This window comes from Microcaecilia unicolor, chromosome 8, assembly GCF_901765095.1.
Source record: "Microcaecilia unicolor chromosome 8, aMicUni1.1, whole genome shotgun sequence".
NCBI lineage: Eukaryota > Metazoa > Chordata > Amphibia > Gymnophiona > Siphonopidae > Microcaecilia > Microcaecilia unicolor.
Genome location: NC_044038.1, coordinates 183,507,478 through 183,529,034, shown reverse-complemented (window position 1 = coordinate 183,529,034; position 21,557 = coordinate 183,507,478). Strand labels below are relative to the sequence as shown.

The 21,557-nt window shown below is 45.6% G+C and overlaps 1 protein-coding gene across 3 annotated transcripts in view; it reads right to left on the bottom strand.

Moving 5' to 3' along the window:
* Window positions 1-21,557, bottom strand: part of SIMC1 (SUMO interacting motifs containing 1) — a 37,518-nt gene that overhangs the window by 3,699 nt on the left and 12,262 nt on the right. For all 3 annotated transcript variants that reach the window (XM_030212185.1, XM_030212187.1, XM_030212188.1), the window contains exons 4-7: window positions 21,092-21,161; window positions 20,175-20,320; window positions 19,660-19,758; window positions 19,024-19,152 (exon numbers count right to left, since the gene is read on the bottom strand). In XM_030212185.1, coding sequence (XP_030068045.1) covers window positions 19,024-19,152; window positions 19,660-19,758; window positions 20,175-20,320; window positions 21,092-21,161 — 444 coding nt within the window. The remainder of the gene's footprint in view (window positions 1-19,023; window positions 19,153-19,659; window positions 19,759-20,174; window positions 20,321-21,091; window positions 21,162-21,557) is intronic.

The following is a 21,557-nucleotide window of genomic DNA, read 5'->3' as shown; positions in this document are numbered from 1 at the left end:
ATGTAGATGCGATAAAATTCTGGCAATTGATATACAAGGAATGGACAGCACAAACAGAATCAATATACTACCTTCTGGACTGGGGAGAAAAGATGTAAAAATGTACTAGATGAAATAGCACCCTTAAGAACAAGAATCTCACGCACACGCAGCTCGATACCATGGTTCAACGATGACTTGAAAAAACTAAAAACACTAGGCAGGAAACACAAACGAGCATGGAATAAAACAAAAGATGAACTCACACACAACATATGGAAACAAGCACAAAGAAAGTACAAATATGCAATCAGACAGATCAAAAGATCATACTATAAAACGAAAATAGGGACAGACTATAACGACACAAAGAAACTATATCAACTCGTGAACAAACTCTTAGATACCAATCTGGTTACAGCACCAAACTCAGACATTCCATCTGCAGGCAATGTTGCTAAGTACTTCAAAGAAAAAAAATTATAAACCTACGCAACACACTAACATTGAAAACTTTAAGGAGTTGGACACAAACAATGGAGAATACCCTGCCAACCGCATATGGCTTAACTTCGCCCTCCTTACCAACGACACAGGTGCTCAGAAGGTTCTCCAACACTCACTGCAAGCTAGATACCAACTACCTACTGAAATCCGCCCCTACCCGCTTCATAACAGATCTCACATCCCATCTAAACTATATGCTGCAGCAAGGTTTCTTCCCAAAAGAAAAAGGCAATATCCTACTCACCCCGATACCAAAAGACACCAAGAAAAAAGCAAATGAAATCACCAACTACCGACCAGTAGCATCCATCCCATTGTCAGTCAAACTGATGGAAAGCATGGTAACAAAACAACTTACAGAATACATAAACAAATTCTCAATACTACACGAGTCTCAGTCAGGTTTCCATCCTCTACACAGCACAGAAACAGTATTACTCACTCTAGTAACCAAGTTCAAGCAGGAAATAGCTAGAGGAAACAAATGGCCGCCAGGTAGGAAGCTCCGTGGTGAGCTCCTAGGGAAAAAGGAATTACCTGTGCTGTTCTGCGCTGTCCTGGACCATCCTAGATTGGATCAGAACGGACCGAGATCACAGCACAACCGAATAGGAGACCATGGCATCCTGAGCGGGGGGCGTTTCCAAGATGGCGACTCGATGTTGAATGTGAGCGATCGAGCTACTCTGGATTAAAAACTGTTACCTTGTCTATTTCCTAAAATGCCTCATACTAAGAGGAAAGGAGCGGTAAAGAACCTACCGCCAACGGTTCGTACCTCTTCGCCTATCCAGACGACGCTTGACCGCTTCACAACAAATCTCACACAAGATACCGGCGTTCAGCGGGCCGCTGTGGGTGCCGACGAAGGAGCGTCGGCCCACCAGGCAATCGAAACAACTCTTTCGCCGCCAGAGGTTAATCCCCCACCCTGTCCAGCTCATCAACGGGAAAGGGGGTCAGACCCGATTGCTTCGGAAGATGAGGGCGACGGATCTGTGGATGGCGGCTCCCCCCCAACGAGAGCAGAGGAATCATTCTTGGAGCTTCGGGCTCCCCAGGTGGTGACACTGGAATTGATCTGGAAAGCCATACAAGATCTTACAAAGACGGTAGCGAATTCGGCCCGGGAGACCACATCACTTGTGAGTAAAGTTAATGACTTAACTGAAACTGTGGAAAACTTAAAAACAGATACAACAACTAGAATTGATTCAATTCAATCGGAAGTAGCGACTCTGAAAACGATTAATACAGCTTTGATTAAAGATAAGTTGGCGATACTGAGGAAGATTGAACAAATGGAAAATTTTAACAAACGTCTTAATTTAAGAATATTGAACTTTCCTGTAATAAATGGCCTGAGCCCGATGGAATTATTTCGAAAGTATTTGACTGAAAACTTACAATACTCCCCATCTCATATTCCTCCAGTAAATAAAATTTACTATATTCCTTTGTCTAAAAAGAAAGATGGGGTAGTGAAAGAAATCGGAGACCAGGCCGTTTGTGGAGGGAACGAACAAGAAATACAAGATCTTTCAATGTTTCTGGAACAATCTTTTTCAGTGGTTACCCAGCGTCAAACTTTGATCATATCGTTAGTTTTTGAACAAGATCTCAGTGCTATATTAAAACTGTATTTTAAAAATTCCAAGAAAATTTTTTGTGGATCCCGGGTTTGGATATACCCGGATGTGACTAAAAATACTCAAGACAGGAGGAAATTATTCCTTGCACTTCGAGAGGAAACTAGGGCAATGGGAGCCTCATTTCTCTTGTCCTATCCATGCAAATGTATTGTAAAATATTTAAATGTTAAATATGTTTTCTTCGAGCCTGAGCAACTAAAAAGTTTCTTGGATCAAAAAAGGCTCTCCAGTGGACCCCAGTGAATAGTTTAACAACTGATTAATATATTAAGAAAGTGAATTTGAGTTAGGCCGATTCCTTTATGATTTTGTATTTAAAAGATCTCCTTATCTTTAAGGAATAACCCCCAATTTTGAGGTCTAAGAAAGAGATTAATAATAATGATGTTTGTTTTGTGAAAAACTTTTTGTTTAAAACAAATTTCTAACTCTGTGTTACTTTTACAAGATGTAAGGCTTGTTAAAATAAATAAATAAATAAATAAATAAATATATATATAAAAAAAAAAAGGAGACCACGAGTGGACTACGACGGTCTCGTTGAGCGCCAACGCGGAAGAGCGATTCCGAAGCTGCCCGCAGCTACCAGCTACCTCGTGGCCTACCTCGACTTCGTGGCTTCACTGTGAAGTGGAGCGAGAGAAAGGCTGGGCTTTGAGAGCTGAGATTGGACGGCAGCTTTGGCGTCCGGGCACCAGATAGCGAGAGACATCGTGAAACCCGGAAAAGCGCTCAGGCTGCTAGTCTGGGCCACAATGCGAGAGAGAATTGATCGGGATCCCCAACAAAAACTGCCGGGCTACCTGGCCCTGATCCACAACAACTGCCCGTCGCACCGACCACCAGCATCACCAACCACCCGATCGCTCGTAACCACCTCCAACCTCACCAACTACCTGCTTGTCTGCACCCACCTCCTGCACCGCTGACCACTCGACAACCGATAACCACCTCCGACATCGCTAACCACCCGCCCGCTTGCACCCACCTCCCAAATCGCCGATCACCCGCTGCACCTACCTCCATTATCGCCAATCAGGCAGTTTCGCTGCACGCCGGCTGGCGGTAGAAGGAAGCGAAGCGCTGATCACGAGGAGCAGCAGAGAAAGACAGGCGGGAGAGGCAGGAGCGACAGAAGAAAGAAGCAGCCATCAGAGGAGATTTGCGAGGGCAGGAGAAAGGAGCAGCCACCGAAGGAGATTAGCGAGGCGACGCGAACGATCCAAGGCCCAGAGAAAGGAGCAGCCACCGAAGGAGATTAGCGAGGCGACGCGAACGACGCAAGGCCCAGAGAAAGGAGCAGCCACCGAAAGAGATTAGCGAGGCGACGCGAACGACACAAGGCCCAGAGCAGCCTGTGGTCAGGCCACGTTTCCCATACCGCACACGACTGCTCGGAGCCAGCACATGACGACAGCTACGATGATTGGCATATTAATGAGCCGGAGGGTCCCACTGTCCAGGAGTAAGTTATAAAATGCTTGACTTTCTCTACTATAGCTTTGTTTGATCAGCTGAAAAGAAAGAAAAAACAACAACAAAATATCCAACTCGGTATACCAGAACTGTGCTACCTTAATACTGCTTTAAAGAACTTCAACTCTGCACTAATTTACTGTTTATGCTGCACTGCGTTTACTGCACTGCTTAATGTTTAAGTTGCACTGATTACACTGTACTGCTTAGACTATACTGCTCATAATGCACTGCGCATACCATTTATATTGTGCACTGCTTGCTGTTTAAGCTGCATTGCTCATACTGCATTACGCACACTGTATTGCTTATACCGTACCACGTATACTATACTGCTATTGTTAAAAGTGCACTGCTCATACTGAACTATTCACACTGTACTGCTTATACCGTACTGCATATACTGCACTGCTAACACTGTATTGCTTATACTGTACCGCGTATACTATACTGCTTACTGTTTAAGTTGCACTGCTTATGCTGAACTATTCATACTGTACTGCTTATACTGAACTGCGTATATTGCACTGCTTACTGTCTAAGTTGCACACGAACTATAGCCAACATGAATACCAAAAATCTGTTCATGATAATTTACTTCCTCCCCCTAATCTACCACGCATGGACCACTCCCAACTTAAACAACAACCTACCCACAATACATAAAACCTATAGACAACCCACCTACAACTCACCAGACCAAAAGAATAACAACCAACTGAAAGGAAAAACAAATACATACGGACATAATCAATAGAAAGGGAAGAAAGGAAACAACAAAACCAAATACCAAGAAAACAGACAACTAATAAAAATTAAGACATCCACAGCCCGGATCGAACCGTACCACCCAATCCAACTGGTTACGCAAACGCCAGGTCAGTAGTAAACAAAACAGAGATCATAACAGACTGGATCACCACAGACAATCTTGAACTCCTATTCATCACTGAAACCTGGATCCACGACCTTAAGGATCCCATAATCCTAGATTTATGCCCACCAGGATACAAAATCACCCACTGGACAAGGAACGGGAAAAGAGGAGGTGGAATAGCCATAACATACAAATCCGAGTTCACTATCACAACCACAGCTGAATCCATCCTGCCTCAACTTGAAATTGCATCGGTAAGAATCAATCACCCAAACCTGCAGGAACACCTTAACGCAATCCTACTCTACAGGCCGCCAGGCAACTGGCAAGACACTCAAACACACCTCATGGACTTCATCTCGAACACATGAATCTCTACTTCAAACCTTATCATAATAGGCGACATCAACCTGCACTTGGAAGACCTTACCTCAACAAGCACCCAAGAATGTAAACAATTCCTACAACTATGGAACCTTCACGTACCAAATGCACAACCAACACACACCAAAGGATATACACTAGACATAATCGCATACAAATTCAATCCAGACTTAAACCTTATATTAGCAGATACAAAATGGACACCCACACCGTGATCAGACCACTACAAAGCACACATCTCCCTCCAATGGAGAACGAAAACCACAATCAAAAAACAAGAACGAAAAACCTACACCACGAGAGGAAAAATAGACCCGGTAGTATTCTGGCAACAGATCTATTATAATGGATGGACAACAAAGGCAGACACAACCAAATTCCTCCTAGACTGGGACAATAGATGCAGAACAATATTAGACAACATCGCCCCAATTCAAACTAGAACCTCAAACAGAAAGAACTTAATACCGTGGTTTAACGAAGAACTGAAAAAACAAAACACAAGTTAGGAAATTAGAACGTGCATGGAGTAAAAAGAAAGACGATCCTACACTTAATGCTTGGAAACAACTCCGAAGAAAATATAAATACACCATAAGACAAACCAAAAGACTATACTACAAAACTGAAATTGGACACACACAAACTCTTCCAACTCGTGAATAAACTACTGGACACCACACCATTAACGAACAACAGCAAAGACACACCAGGAGCTGAAAACCTCGCGAAGTACTTCAAAGAGAAAATAGTAGAACTGCGACTTAAAATACCTATTAGCCCCATCGAATACGCTGCACTTCTAGACTGTCTAGACCCAGACCCTGGAATATACCCAGCAGATACTATCGGAAGATCTCATCTCCCAAACGCTTAAAAGATTCACCAAATCTCATTGCAAACTAGATATATACCCAAATAACCTTATGAAATCGGCCCCTCAACACTTTATAACAGATCTAACAAAACACGTGAATTTTATGCTACAAAATGGACTCTTCCCAAAGGAGAAAGGAAGCATTCTACTTACCCCCATACCCAAAGATGCAAAGAAAAATGCGAGTGAATTAACCAACTACAGACCAGTAGCATCCATTCCCTTAATAACCAAAATAACAGAAGGGATGGTAACCAAACAACTCACAGACTATCTAAACAAGTTCGATACTACACGACTCCCAGTCAGGATTTTGCTCTAATTACAGTACTGAAACAGTACTAGTTACGCTCATGACAAAATTCAAACAAACGATTGCAACCGGCAAGAATATATTACTTCTACAATTCGACATGTCAAGTGCCTTCGACATGGTTGATCATGGAATCCTACTACACATCCTTCCTGAACACATTAATTGATTTGATTACTTTATTTTTTGTCTATTAGATTGTAAGCTCTTTGAGCAGGGACTGTCTTTCTTCTATGTTTGTGCAGCACTACGTACGCCTTGTAGCGCTATAGAAATGCTATATAGTAGTAGTAGTAGTTAATTGGTTTAAAGGATTCCTAACCACACGCTCATATCAAGTGACATCAAATTCGACTACATCAGCTGCATGGACACCTGAATGTGGAGTTCCACAGGGATCTCCCCTCTCACCGACTATAGTCAACCTAATGATGACACCCTTGGCCAAACTATCATCAAACCAAAACCTCAACCCGTACATTTACGCTGATGATGTAACGATCTACATCCCATTCAAACAAGACCTAAAATAAATTTCCAATGAAATCAACCAAAGTCTACATATCATGCACTCCTGGGCAGATGCCTTTCAGCTAAAACTCAACGCAGAAAAAACCCAATGCTTAATACTCACCTCTCAACACAACACAAGCAAATTTACTACCATCAACACACCAAAACTAAATCTACCAATTTCGGAAACCTTGAAAATTCTTGGAGTCACCATTGATCGGCACCTAACACTTGAGAATTACGTGAAAAACACAACCAAAAAGATGTTCCACTCAATGTGGAAATTAAAAAGAATAAGACCATTCTTCCCAAGGACCGTCTTCCGTAATCTGATACAATCATTAGTACTCAGTCATCTAGATTACTGCAACTCACTCTACGCTGGCTGCAAAGAGCAAATACTCAAAAAACTCCAAACAGCCCAGAACACGGCAGCCAGACTCGTATTTGGAAAATCAAAATACGAAAGTGCAAAACCCCTACGAGAGAAGCTCCACTGGCTCCCACTCAAAGAACACATCACGTTCAAAGTATGTACCCCTAGTACATAAAATCATCCATGGCGATGCCCCAGCCTACATGTCAGACCTGATAGACCTGCCATCCAGGAATGCCAAAAAATCATCTCGTACATTCCTTAATCTTCATTTCCCCAACTGTAAAGGTCTGAAATACAAATTAATGCATGCGTCAACCTTTTCCTATATGAGTACGCAATTCTGGAACGCATTGCCAAGTAACCTAAAAGCGACCTATGAACTGACAAACTTCCGCAAACTACTAAAGACCCATCTCTTCGACAAGATATACCACAAAGACCAAAACATGTGAATCTCCCGCATATATCCAGAAATGCTAATAATGCCTTCTGTTATATTACTATCATGTATTCCATTACCATGCAACCCAAAATCCTTCTGTAACACCAAATGTTTACTCCCCTCTCATTTCCACTATCCATGATGTATTGTAAGCCACTTTGAGCCTGCAAAAAGGTGGAAAAATGTGGGATACAAATGCAATAAATAAAAAATAAATAAATAACATCCTCCAATTCGACATGTCTAGCGCATTCGACATGGTAAACCACAATATCTTAAGATTACTCAAGGAATTCTGAATCGGCGGCAACATACTCAACTGGATCAAGGGTTTCCTAACCACAAGAACATACCAAGTAAAATCAAAAGCAAACATATCACCACCTTGGAAAGTAGATTGCGGAGTACCACAAGGCTCACCATTATCGCCGATCCTTTTCAACCTAATGATGACTCCGCTAGCTAAGAGCTTGTCCAACCAAGGCCTTAACCCTTTCATCTATGCAGACGATGTCACCATATACATCCCTTATAGAACTAACTTGACAGAAATCACTACTGCAATAAAGCTAGGCCTGAACACCATGGAATCGTGGGCAAATGCATTCAAACTAAAACTCAACAAAGAAAAAACACACTATCTCATCCTCTCTTCCCAATACAACACGCACAACCCCACAACAATCAACACCCCAGATCACACCGTCCCCATCTCAGATAGCTTGAAAATCCTCTGCGTCACAATGGACCGCAACTTTACACTAGTGAACAAGTAAAATCAACAACAAAGAAAATGTTCTACTCAATGTGGAAACTCAAACATGTGAAAAAATACTTCCCCGAGGGCAATCTTCCGCAACCTGATATAATCAATTGTACTAAGCCACGGAATCTATGCAGGTTGCAAAGAACAAACATTAAAGAAACTCCAGACCGCGCAAAACACAGCAGCAAGATTCATCTACGGAAAACCAAAATTTGAAAGCGCGAAACCCCACTGGCTTCCAATCAAAGAACGCATAGCCTTCAAAATCTGTACAATGACTCATAAAATTATCTACGGTGATGCACAGGGATACATGACAGACTTAATCGACCTACCAATCAGAAATACCTCTAAACCAACACGCTCGTACTTAAATCTACACTACCCACAATGCAATGGACTCATATAAATCTACCTACGCATCCAGCTTTTCTTATATCTGCGCACAACTAAGGAGCGCACTGCCAAAAGCCCTGAAAACCACATACGACCACATAAACTTCAGAAAAACACTAAAAAGTCACTTGTTTAAAAAGGCATATCCTACCAATCCAACATAATTGCCAGAACCCTGCGACACAACACCACCAAAGACCGAAACGGATACTACACAACGCTTCCGCTGAACTAATCTTTTATGTGGACCTACCACATGAACCTATCCTACCACATCTCTTTGTATTTGTTTACCCCGGAGCCTGTAAACATCTCTCCGGCGCTATGTAAGCCACATTGAGCCTGCAAATAGGTGGGAAAATGTGGGATACAAATGTAACAAATAAATTAAATAAATAAATCTGTGGCCGCTCGTCGCTCTCTTTGGCTTCGTGGCTGGTCGGCGGATACAGCTTCTAAGTTCAAGCTTAGTAAATTTCCCTTTAAGGGTTCATTGCTGTTTGTTGATGAGTTGGACAAGTTGGTCTGCAGCCTTGGGGAGACTAAAGTTCCAAGACTTCCTGAACATAGTCCCAGGGGGTCTGGATGCGGTGTTTTTACAGATAAAGTCATAGCCTTAGATGAGGCTCGAAGCAAATCACAAGTCATCAGTCACACTCTGGGCCAGTCCGGAGGGACTAAAGGAAAGCAAATTAGCTAAGGCCTAATTTCTCCTTACTCATGGGTAATAAACTGCCTTGAAATGAAGAAAATAAGTTTTGCCATACTAGATCAAAGGGCAAGAGTCCCAAAGAGTAGCAGGATTTAATCCATACAGAATCCCAAACAGAAGCAGGATTGCATACAGAATTCCAAAGGGTAGCAATATTTCCACACAAGAATCCCAAACAGTAGCAGGATTCTGATTCTATACAGAATTCCAAAGGGTAGCAACATTCCATGCAGAATCCCAAAGGGTAGCATGATTCCGATTCGATGCAGAATCCCAAAGGGTAGCAACATTCCATGCAGAATCCCAAAGAGTAGCAGGATTCCATCCATACAGAATCCCAAACAGAAGCAGGATTGCATACAGAATTCCAAAGGGTAGCAATATTTCCACACAAGAATCCCAAACAGTAGCAGGATTCTGATTCTATACAGAATTCCAAAGGGTAGCAACATTCCATGCAGAATCCCAAAGGGTAGCAGGATTCCGATTCGATGCAGAATCCCAAAGGGTAGCAACATTCCATGCAGAATCCCAAAGAGTAGCAGGATTCCATCCTTATAGAATCCCAAAGAGTATCAGGATTGCAACATTCCACACAGAATCCCAAAGGGTAGAAGGATTCCGTTTCTATGCAGAATCCCAAAGAGTAGCAAGATTCTATACACAATCCCAAAGAGTAGAAAGATTCCACGCAGAATCTCAGAATGACAGGTTTTCATGCAGAATCCCAAAGGGTAGCAACATTCCATGTAGAATCCCAAAGAATAGCAGGATTCCATTCTACTACCACTACCAAACAAGCAACTTTTTTTTTACCATGTGCTGCTCTCAGTAAGTCACACAGTGCAGACCTCCAGTTCAAACTGATGAGACCTGCATGAGAATTCATGCACTGCACAGCTTAAAAACCAATGCCAGCCATATAGGCATGTGTAGAAGAATGGCAGTTTTTTTTAGGCAGCAACAATGGAAGGGAAGTACATTAAACCAGATGGTGGTTGACGGTGTGTCTGGAACTGCTGGAAAGAGACTGGGTGAAGGCATGGTATGAGGGAATGAAGGGGAGAGAAAAACTGGTGGGGGTTTGGGCCATAGTGATACATGAAGCAAAAAGGCAGATGCAGCCATCAATGGGCTGGTATGGGGGGTGGCACAGCGGGGCAGGTGCTGGCACTGTGCCATAGTGTGTTAAGGGCATGATTTACTAAAGCTTTCAATTCCCATAGACACAGAATGGGAAACTAGTCTGGACTGTAAAGGAGCTGTGGTGGGTATAGCTTCAGGAGGGGTTCAATGGCTGGTTCCTAGATTGAAAGAAAATCATCATCAAGGTTTGGGCTAAAGCACAAAAATCCAGCAAGAACTATAACTGGAGACTTAGTTGCTGCACCTCATAAATGCTCATTGGTTATCTACCACATATCGCATCACATTTAAAATTTTACTGTTAGTATTGAAGATTCGCACCTGTGATGAACTGTCTTATTTAGCACATTAACTAGTTCCCTATTTCCCTCCTCTGGCCCTCAGATCTGCACAACTCTAGGGAAATTCACCATGACCACTCTCGACATGCCGTTTTTCTTTCAAGCTCCTGAACTTTAGAATTCATTTATGCCAGCTTTCCTCCTGAGATACCTTCAAATCCGAGCTCAAAACTTTTCTTTTTTGAGATGCTTTTTCAAACATTTTGTAATCATCCCATTATACCAAGTTCGTGCTTATGGAATCGGCAGAATCTGTGTGTGTCCTAACAGGCGCAGAGCACCTTTTGCATTAAACCCCCCCCCCCCCCCCCGCTTTCCTATCATAAATTGGAGTTCTCCCCATTTTCCCTACCATACGTCATTTAGTCAAACAATCCAACCCCTTTTAATTTTAGACAGTATGCTGCCTAGATGGTAGTTCCTGTTAGGTGGGATAGTAAGTTTTTAACGAAACGACAGTGGACTATAGACAAAATATTTCATAGCAAGCAGAGACCCCCTCCCCTCCCCTGGAGTAAAAGTCAAATGCAGATCCTTCTACTACTTCTCATTTGTATAGAGCTAGCTCACGTATGCAGTCCTGTACACTCGAACACGAAGACACAGTTCCCTGCTCGATAGAATATTGTTACACATGATGTGCTGATGTCAGAAGGGCTCTGTACTCAGAAAGGCACATTACAGTAGCACAACTCATCCACCAGAATCTATATAAAAATTAGAAAATACCTGTACCAGAAAAATACTGGGACTATGACCATATGACAACAGGATTTGATATACTGCCTGTCTGTGATTCGATTCCCAGTGCATGTCCTTGTGACTCTGGGTAAGTCACTTAACTCTCTGTTGCTCCATGTGCAAAATAAAGTACCTGTATATATTTATTTATTTATTAATTTATTACATGTGTACCCCATGCTTTCCCACTCAAAGCAGGTTCAATGCGGCTTACATAGTAATTGGGATTACAAAGTATTGATGAAGAGAAATAAGTTGGGTGTTATCGGAGTAATAAAAGAGATAAGAATGTAGAGATGCAAGGATGAGGGGAGTAGTAGAAGGATGAGCACAGGTAAGTGAGCAATTGGAGGGGTAGATGAGGCGGAAGGGGATGGGCAAGAGTGAAGGGAGTAGGAGAGGTGAGAGCAAGGGTAGGTGAGCATTAGGGGATAGAGCAAGGGATAGGCAGGGGAGATGTAGTCTAGGTCATTATATAGTATGTACACCTCAAATCTCATCCCCTTTCCCTATTATATGCAGGTATTTTCTCTGTCCCTTGTGAGCTCACAATCTAAAGTTTTGTACTTGGGGTAATGAAGGGTTTAGTGACATGTCCAGAGTTAGAAGGAGCTGCCTTGGGAATCTAACCCGGTTTCCCCAGGTTCTCATCCCACTGTACTAACCAATAGGCTGATCACCTGCAACATTCCCACCAATAAAATATCAAAACATAGAAGAACAAGAACTGCACTGCAAATAGAAGTTTCCTCAGCAACCCTCCAGACCGGTCAAGACGCTTGGGTTATGCATGCCTACCAGCAGAGGGAGACTGAGAACACTAACCTCAAACTGAGTACATATAACCTGTGCCTAGCCATCTATCTCCAGTATTTTCTCAGTCTCAGCAGAGGGTAGACATGCAGCCTGTGCAGCTTGTCCGGTCTGCTAGGATTTAGGTTCCTTGTTGAGAGATTAGTTAATTTTCAGTCGTTTTCTGGAGAACAGTGTTAATCCCTGTGCCTGGAATTCTGTGGTGTGCCATTGTCCCCTCTGGGGTGTCACACCCGGGTGGCTGGGTCCCTCCCCCTGACTGGCTCTCCCGTTTTGGGCAGCGTTGTGCCTCGGCTGCAGTGTTAATCCTGCAGCCTTGAGTGCGAAACAGATTATAGCAGCAGGGCTCAAATAAAGTTTAAAAAAAAAAGGGCACACCTCGTGTGGAGAGCTGCAGCAGCTGCACTCCGGTGTTTCCGGAGTTGTTCAGCCGGTCTGGGAGAGCTGAGCCAGTATTTAAGCGCCGGTGAGTGGTTTTTTTTCTTTTTCTTTTCGCCGGTTGTTATAATCAGCTGTTTCTGAGGCACGAGTATGTCGGGGAAGTTGCTTCGTTGCCAGCTGTGTGCGCGTCGGGGTGTAGATGCGGTTGGCGGTCCCTGTCGGTTTTGTGGAGAGCCCAAGGCCCTATCCCTCGCGCCACCAGTGTTAGCGGCGGAGGTTCCTTCTGCTGGATCGCAGGAGGTTTGTGCGGCTCAGTTTGGCGCTTCAGCGGCGGTCCCGATTTTGGGAACCGCCGCCATCCTGGATTCGGGTTCTTTGGGCGCTGAGACGGTCGTGGGGCCGCAGTCTCTCCCAATTTCGAGACCTTCTGGGGGAGAGTCCCTTAGTCCCGGGACGGGAGGGGGGGGGGGGGGGGGGGGGCTACCGCTAAAGACCACGGGTGGAGTGGTCTGAAGATGTAGAGGTTTTTTCTCCTCCAGACTCTGAGGGCGATTTTAGCCCCCTGGAGGAGGAGGAGGAGGGGTCGGCTGCAGGTCAGGATGGGGACCTGACTTTGCCAGGGGAAGACCCCTCGGTGGTTCGGATTTTTCACAGGGATGAATTATCTGAACTCACTGAACAGGTGTCTGCCACTTTAAGGTTTGATCCTGCGGCAGCTCCAATTGGGGATGGGAAGCAGGTGGATCCTTTGGTTAAGGGGATCAGGCGGGTCTCTCGCTCTTTTCCTATGAATGCGGACTTGAGAGACATGATCACGCAGGAGTGGCATTCGCCGGAGGCTCAATGTAAAGTGGCTCGGGCTATGACCAAGCTCTATCCTCTTCCTCAGGAGGATAGAGATTCTCTCAAGCCCCGGACGGTAGATGTCGTGGTGATGGCAGTGACTAAGGCTACTGCTATTCCAGTGGATGGGGGGGGCCACGTTGCGGGACCCTCAGGATAGGAAATTGGAGACCTTCCTAAAGCGGAGTTTTGATCTGTCTGCTTTGGCGCTGCAAGCGTCTGTTTGTGGAAGTCTGGTGGCTCGGGCTTGTTTTCACTGGGCTGAGAGGCTCCTGGATAGCCCGCAGGCTGATAGGGCTTCTCTTGTTCAAGATCTGGCCAAGTTGGAGATGGGGGTCGTCTTTCTTGGCAGATGCGCTGTATGATTTGTTGAAGGCGTCTGCTAAGAACATGACCTTTGCGGTGGCGGCTCGGCGGGCCCTGTGGTTGCGGGGCTGGGTGGCTAAACTTTGTTCCCTTCCTTTTAAAGGCTCTTTGCTTTTCGGGGAGGAATTGGATAAGTTGGTGAAGGGTCTTGGTGATGCTAAGGCCCCTCGGCTTCCTGAGCTTCGTCCCAAGGTGTCTAAGGGGGCTGCGGGGCGTGGGCGGTTTCAGGAGGCTCGGCGGTATCGGCCCGGTAGGTCTTCTGGGGGGACTAGGGGTCGGTTTTTCCAGAGAATCCAGTCCTTTCGAGGTGGCCGTCGCGGGGGTCGAGGCTCCTCTTCGGGAGTGTCCGGTACGTCCCGTGTGTCTCAATGATGGTTTGGGGACCTCTGGTTCGCGTGGGGGCTAGCTTACGCTTGTTTTACCAGAGGTGGGTCCAGATCACATCAGACCAGTGGGTGCTGCAGATAGTGAGAGACGGGTACGCTCTAGAATTCGACAGACCCCTTTCTCGTGTCTCCCTGTCATTCAAGATGCAAGGCAAGAGCAGTGCGGGCCACTCTGTCGCGTCTTATCGGTTTAGGGGCGGTAGTACCTGTTCCCATATTAGAAAGAGGAACGGGCTGTTATTCCATTTACTTCGTGGTGCCCAAGAAAGAAGAGGGTTCCTTCCGGCCCATTTTAGACCTCAAGAAGGTCAATGCAGCCCTAAAGGTTCCCTCCTTTCGGATGGAGACGTTACGCTCAGTTATTGTAGTGGTGCAAGAAGGAGAGTTTCTGACTTCTTTAGACCTGACAGAGGCTTACTTACACATCCCCATTCTAGAGGCGCACCAGCATTTTCTTCGCTTTGTGCTCTTAGGGAGACATTTTCAGTTTTGTGCGCTTCCGTTCGGCCTGGCGACTGCGCCTCGCACCTTTTCCAAGGTGATGGTGGTGGTGGTGGCGGCAGCGCTGTGCTTGCAGGGCATTTTGGTTCATCCGTATCTGGACGATTGGTTGATTTGGGCCAAATCAAGGTTGGAGAGTGAGGAGGCCACCGGCCGTGTGGTGACCTTCTTGCAGTCGCTGGGTTGGGTTGTCAATCTGGCAAAGAGTCACCTGGTGCCCTCCCAGTCCCTGGAGTATCTGGGAGTTCATTTCGACACGAAGAAGGGCCGGGTGTTTTTGACAGCTCCTCGCATCTCCAAGCTGCAGGGACAGATCCGTCGGCTCCAAGCGCAGAGGGCGCCTTTCGGCTCGGGCGTATCTTCAGGTGTTGGGTCTGATGGCAGCAACAATAGAGGTGGTTCCTTGGGACAGGGCCCATATGAGAGAATTACAGAGAGCTTTGTTGTCTCGTTGGTCTCCTCAGTCTCAGTGCCTGGAGGAGATTTTCCCTCTGTCGGGGGTTGCCCGTCGCAGCCTTCGCTGGTGGCTCCACTCTCCGAATCTAGCGAAGGGCATGCCGCTGGACACTCCCAATTGGACGGTGCTGACCACGGATGCGAGTCTCTCAGGCTGGGGAGCGCATTGCCTGGGTCAGGTAGCCCAAGGACGTTGGAGGAAGCGTCTTGGTCCATCAATCGTCTGGAGACTCAAGCAATTCGGTTGGCTCTTCGGTCCTTTCAGAGCCTTCTAGAAGGCAAGGCAGTCAGGGTTCTTTCCGACAATGCCACGGCCGTCGCATATGTAAATCGGCAGGGGGGAACGAAGAGCCAAGCGTTAGCTGTGGAGGCGGCGGAGTTAATGTTGTGGGCAGAAGCTCATTTTCAGGGCCACGTGGCAGGGGTGGACAATGTGAGCGTGGATTTTCTAAGCAGGCACACGTTAGATCCCGGAGAGTGGTCCCTCCATCCCTCAGTGTTCAATCGGCTGGTGTTGGAGTGGGGTCGGCCAGTGCTGGATCTCATGGCATCGGCCGACAATGCTCAGGTCTCTCGCTTCTTCAGTCGTCGAAGAGATCCTCGGGCATCGACGCGTTAGTTCTCCCGTGGCCGACTCAACAGTTGCTCTATGTGTTTCCGCCGTGGCCTCTGGTGGGCCGCGTGGTGCAGCGGATCGGGCGCCATGCAGGTCTAGTGGTTCTGATTGCGCCCAATTGGCCTCGGCGTCCATGGTACGGAGACCTGGTTCAGTTGTTAGTGCAGGCTCCGATTCCGTTGGGGCTCGGGGTGAGATTGGTTCAGGGGCCGATTGAGATGGCCGACCCCTCTCCATTCTCGCTTACGGGCTCTTGAGAGGCTCAGATTAAGGAAGAAAGGTTTTTCAGCCAGGGTAATTGATACCATGTTGCGTTCTCGTAAGAGGTCTACTTCTTTGGCTTATGTGTGGGTGTGGCGCATTTTCGAGAACTGGTGTCAAGAGCGGGCTTATGTTCCTCTACGTGTTTCGATCGCGGAAGTTTTGGAGTTCCTGCAGGACGGTCTTGACAGAGGGCTCTCGCTCTCTTCCCTGAATGTGCAGGTTTCAGCGTTGTCTTGTTTCCGTGGAAAGATTCAGGGGATTTCCTTGGCGGCTTCGCCGGACGTAGGGCGGTTCTTGAAAGCTGTCAAGTTGCTTCGTCCGCCTCGTCGTCCGACGGTTCCGCCTTGGGATTTGAATTTGGTCTTGGAGGCTCTGGTAGGCCCTCCGTTTGAACCATTGGCTTCCATCTCGTGTAAAGATCTTACTTTGAAGACAGTGTTTCTGGTGGCCATTGCTTCGGCGCGTAGAATTTCGGAGCTGCAGGCTTTGTCTTGTAGAGAGCCTTTTCTCTCCTTTGCTAAGGAGAAAGTGACTTTGCGGACAGTTCCTTCGTTTGTTCCTAAGGTGGTATCCTCCTTTCATGTAAATCAGGTGATTTTGTTACCAGTGTTGGGGGATAGGTCTGGTGATCTCTCTCAACGTCGTTTGGCTAAGTTGGATGTTCGACGCATGTTGCGGTCGAATTTGAGCAGAACTCAGGACTTTCGAGCGTCGGATCGTTTGTTCGTTTTGTTTGGAGGCCCCAGGAAGGGTGAAGCGGCTTCCAAGGCTACTCTGGCTAGATGGTTGAAGGAGACTATTGCCTCGGCGTATTTGTTGAAGCGTCGGGCAGTTCCCTCGGTACTAAAGGCACACTCTACTCGGGGGGTAGCCGCCTCTTGGGCGGAAAGTAGTTTTATTCCTCCGCAGGACATTTGTAAGGCGGCGGCGTGGTCGTCCATTCATTCTTTTGTAAAGCATTGTAGAATTGATGTGCAGGCAAAAGAGGATGCTCGGTTTGGGGCGGCTGTGTTGTCTTCTGCTTTTCGTGGGTCCCACCCTTAATGTGTCTACTGCTTTGGTACTTCCCAAGCGTCTTGACCGGTCTGGAGGGTTGCTGAGGAAGGTGAAATTAGGCCTTTCCTGCTAATTTTCTTTCCTCTAGACCCTCCAGACCGGTCAAGAGCCCGCCCTGTCTCTTATCAGAAGTATTTTTCAGCCGTGTCGATTATCAGAAGTATTTTGAGCCGTGCTCTTCTATGACTGTTCATTTCATGTTCAGTATGGTCGGAGAACTTTCTTTGACTCTAATATTCTACAGAGTGGGACGCCTGGGCGTTTCATCTGTTTAAGCACACTGTTGGTGTTTAACTATTAGTTTTCAAGGTACAGGGGTTGTTTTAGTTTCAGAGTTACTGTTCCAGGGATTTGTTTCTCTGCTTTGCTAAGTGTATACTGGAGATAGATGGCTAGGCACAGGTTATATGTACTCAGTTTGAAGTTAGTGTTCTCAGTCTCCCTCTGCTGGTAGGCATGCATAACCCAAGCGTCTTGACCGGTCTGGAGGGTCTAGAGGAAAGAAAATTAGCAGGTAAGGCCTAATTTCACCATAGTGACTATTCTGTACAACGTATGGAAAAACGAAGGTCTCAGGTCCCAAGCAATACAATCAAAAGCCTCCAAAAATGGGACAGATACAGAACTTGTTCCAATTCTATTGGACGCTATTGCCCTGATAAGTGCACAGTATCTTTCCTGTACATATGACAACATGTAAATACTGGACTGAGTACTAGCAGTACAGCCGAAACCATGCCCAACATACCCTGTTTAGTAACATAGTAGATGACGGCAGAGAACGACCTGTACGGTCCATCTAGTCTGCCCAACAAGATAAACTCGTATGTGCTACTTTATGTGTATACCTGACTTTGATTTGCATCTGCCATTTTCAGGGCACAGACCGTAGAAATCTGTCCAGCACTAGCCCCTTCTCCCAACCACTAGCCCCTTCTCCCACCTCCGGCTCTGCCACCCAATCTCGGCTAAGCTTCTGAGGATCCATTCCTTCTGAACAGGATTCCTTTATGTTTATCCCACGCATTTTTGAATTCCGTTACCGTTTTCATCTTCACCACCTCCCGCGGAAGGGCATTCCAAGTATCCACCACTCTCTCCGTGAAAAAATACTTCCTGACATTTTTCTTGAGTCTGCCCCCTTCAATCTCATTTCATGTCCTCTAGTTCTACCGCCTTCCCATCTCCGGAAAAGGTTCGTTTGTGGATTAATACCTTTCAAATATTTGAACGTCTGTATCATATCACCCGTTTCTCCTTTCCTCCAGGGTATATGTTCAGGTCAGCAAGTCTCTCCTCATACGTCTTGTAACGCAAATCCCATACCATTTTTGTAGCTTTTCTTTGCACCGCTTCAATTCTTTTTACATCCTTAGCAAGATACGGCCTCCAAAACTGAACACAATACTCCAGGTGGGGCCTCATCAACGACTTATACAGGGGCATCAACACCTCCTTTCTTCTGCTGGTCACACCTCTCTCTATACAGCCTAGTAACCTTCTAGCTACGGCCACCGCCTTGTCACACAGTTTCGTTGCCTTCAGATCCTCCGATACTATCACCCCAAGATCCCTCTCCCCGTCTGTACATAGCGAGTTCATTCCGCCATGACGTGTACAAAAACTTAACCCTTTGGAGACACAGAGCAGAACCTTTTTTTATAGTGAAATGCTCTGCTTTTTTTAAAAGCATATTTGATATTCCAGTTCTGACTCACTGCATATGCATCTTAAAAATGCCCGAAATCTTACACTTGATTGCATTTCTTTTCAGACATGATAACGTGTCTAGTATCACACTTACCTTAACCATGCCTTTGGCTGTTAGGCAACATCTTACCTTTGGCTGCGCTTAGGGATACTCAGAAAAACTGGAAACAAGGTATCAGCGATTTTAGCAGAACTGCAAGTTGGAGACTTGTCCACTTCAACAGCTATGGAAAGCATTCGCTGGAGCAGGCAGACCATGCTGCAAAGAAGGCAGGAAGTTCAGAGAACATGGCAAGCAAGCACGCACTCTCTTATACACTCACATGCTGTTAGCACAAGCAGCCAGCAGCTCTCTAGAATGCTTACGTATTTAAATACACATCTTCCTGCAGTCAGTGGGCAAATCTGCTATTTTTAGAAGGCCTGCAAACAGGTGTCTAGGTGTTTTTACAAAATGTCACCTTCAGTAAGGTGTGCTCCACTGCTACGTGGATGTGCATGAATGGGCACCTAGGAACATAGAAACTGTATTTCGCTTAAGCTGCGGTCAGTCCTTCCTGTCCCTTGCAGCCAAACATAATATGGAAATGTCCCAGTCCCCACAAATCAAGCTAACATGAGAACAACATCATAACCAGGTCTGCTGGAAGCACCCAGTAGATCTTAATGTGAACATTCAGTCCCTGCTGTTCACTGCCAGATATGGCACAGAATACTGCCGACTACCAAGAGCTGGTCAAAGCTCCTTTGCATAGGTCAGCCGTACCTCTGGACCCTGCTCCTTCTTAAATCAGTGTCAGGCTGATCTTCAGCAACATCCGAGGAAGAGAATTTCACTGCATTAACCAGCCACTCAATTACGTTCCTGTAATGTCAGAAAGACCAAATCAATACAATAATAGAGATGTCACTTTCTGTTCTGGTCTGTATTGAATAAAAAGCAGATGAAGGAGGAGTTCATGTGAATGTAGAAAAGTGAAAGATTCGTTCTCATACCGAGCCTGCTATGCAACAGTAACCAATGGCAGATACATTTAAAAGGGCTGGATCTAGGCTGAAACCGCTGTAGAATAACCCGGATATGGGAAAAGGCTGATTATTAACACACTCTGATTTCCTACAATGTGCTACTGCCTTAGCAAATATTATGGCTATGAGCATGCTTTATTAGTATACAATAGGGCCTGCAGTAGATACAGCAGGTTAGTGCACTGTAGCAACGTCGGTACACCTAACTCAAGCAGATGTGAAGGCTGAGAGGCAGGAAAATGATCCTTTTACCTGACATTGGAAAAGTGCTGATCACAAGACAACGCACTTTTGGCAATTGATTTCTGTAGAATGCGCCGGCGCAGGTTCACCTGAAAGTCATCCTCAAGTGTCTGAATTACGTACTGAAGGAAGAGAACTTGCGAGGGCAGTGCGTCCTGCACAAAACAAAGGAAGAACATAAACTATCCCAATAGAGGAGAGCATGTGTGCTTATTTCCAAAATAGCCATATGGAAACGTCTTACGTTTCTTTCAGATGAACATAGGAAACGTACAAGCTTGTGTTCAATTAATATCTAGCACTGCTATAAGCCAGAACGAACATCAGGTGTGAAACCTTAAAAGGCTTTTAACAGAAGTTATATGCACACCTCCAAGGTCACTAAGGTCCTCAAAAGAAGCATTCCTAACCACACCCTCTCCAAAGGACATCACATGATGTGATACCTGCTAACGAGCCTTCTCCAGAGTAGCCTGCACACTGAAAGGCTTCGCTCAAAGAAACATCTCTACTTCTTGGCTCTTCTCCAAAGCCTTTAATGGAAGAGACAAGTAGCTGGTCACACCAGCTGCACATATTTGAGCAGGATTTACTTATCCTCGCCTCTCTAGCTGACATCATATTCACCTTTCTGACTTCATGTGCTTCTATACGTCTCACCTCCACTTACACCCTATTAGGATGTTTTACTGTATATTGTGCTGACACTGTCAGCATAGCATGGCAGAGGGTAGTCTGTTATTTGAATATTTTTACTGCTGAAATCGGCTATTGCTATACACCGCCTTGGCTGAATTTCTTCAACAAGGCAGTAAATAAATCCAAATAAGTCCAGAGAACCAGTGAACAAACAAGATTCACCATTTCTTTTCTAAGAAAAGGATACCAACAGCCCCCCAAGTTGCTAAATGACCTTGCAGATTTACCATTTTTTCCATTACATAGGACAACAGCTTCCAGTCCCAAGTCACTGTTGATACACTTGCTGGGTGAAACCTACAATACAAATATAAATACTTATTTGAGCACGTATACCCACTCTGGAAGAGTTACTCCTAAACTTCTCTTCTCCAGCTACTATCTACCACCAGCGGTCTATGCCTCACAGAAGGTGTATTTATACAATTTTTAAAAGTTCTCCCCCCCCCCCCCCCCATAAAAGTCCTATCTTCATTCTCGTAAAGGGCCGTTTCCTTTCTCCAAGCCCCCCCTCTTCCGCCAACAGAGGTCACTATGTTCACAGTGGAGTAACTGATCCCTCTTCATATTTAAATTAGAACCCTGAAATCTCTTCTCTGAGCACACTAAGATATTTTGAGAATAGCCTGGTAGACTGCCCCCTTAGCTTTTTTCAACACCAGCCTCTTAAAATCCCACAGCCCACTCGGTGAA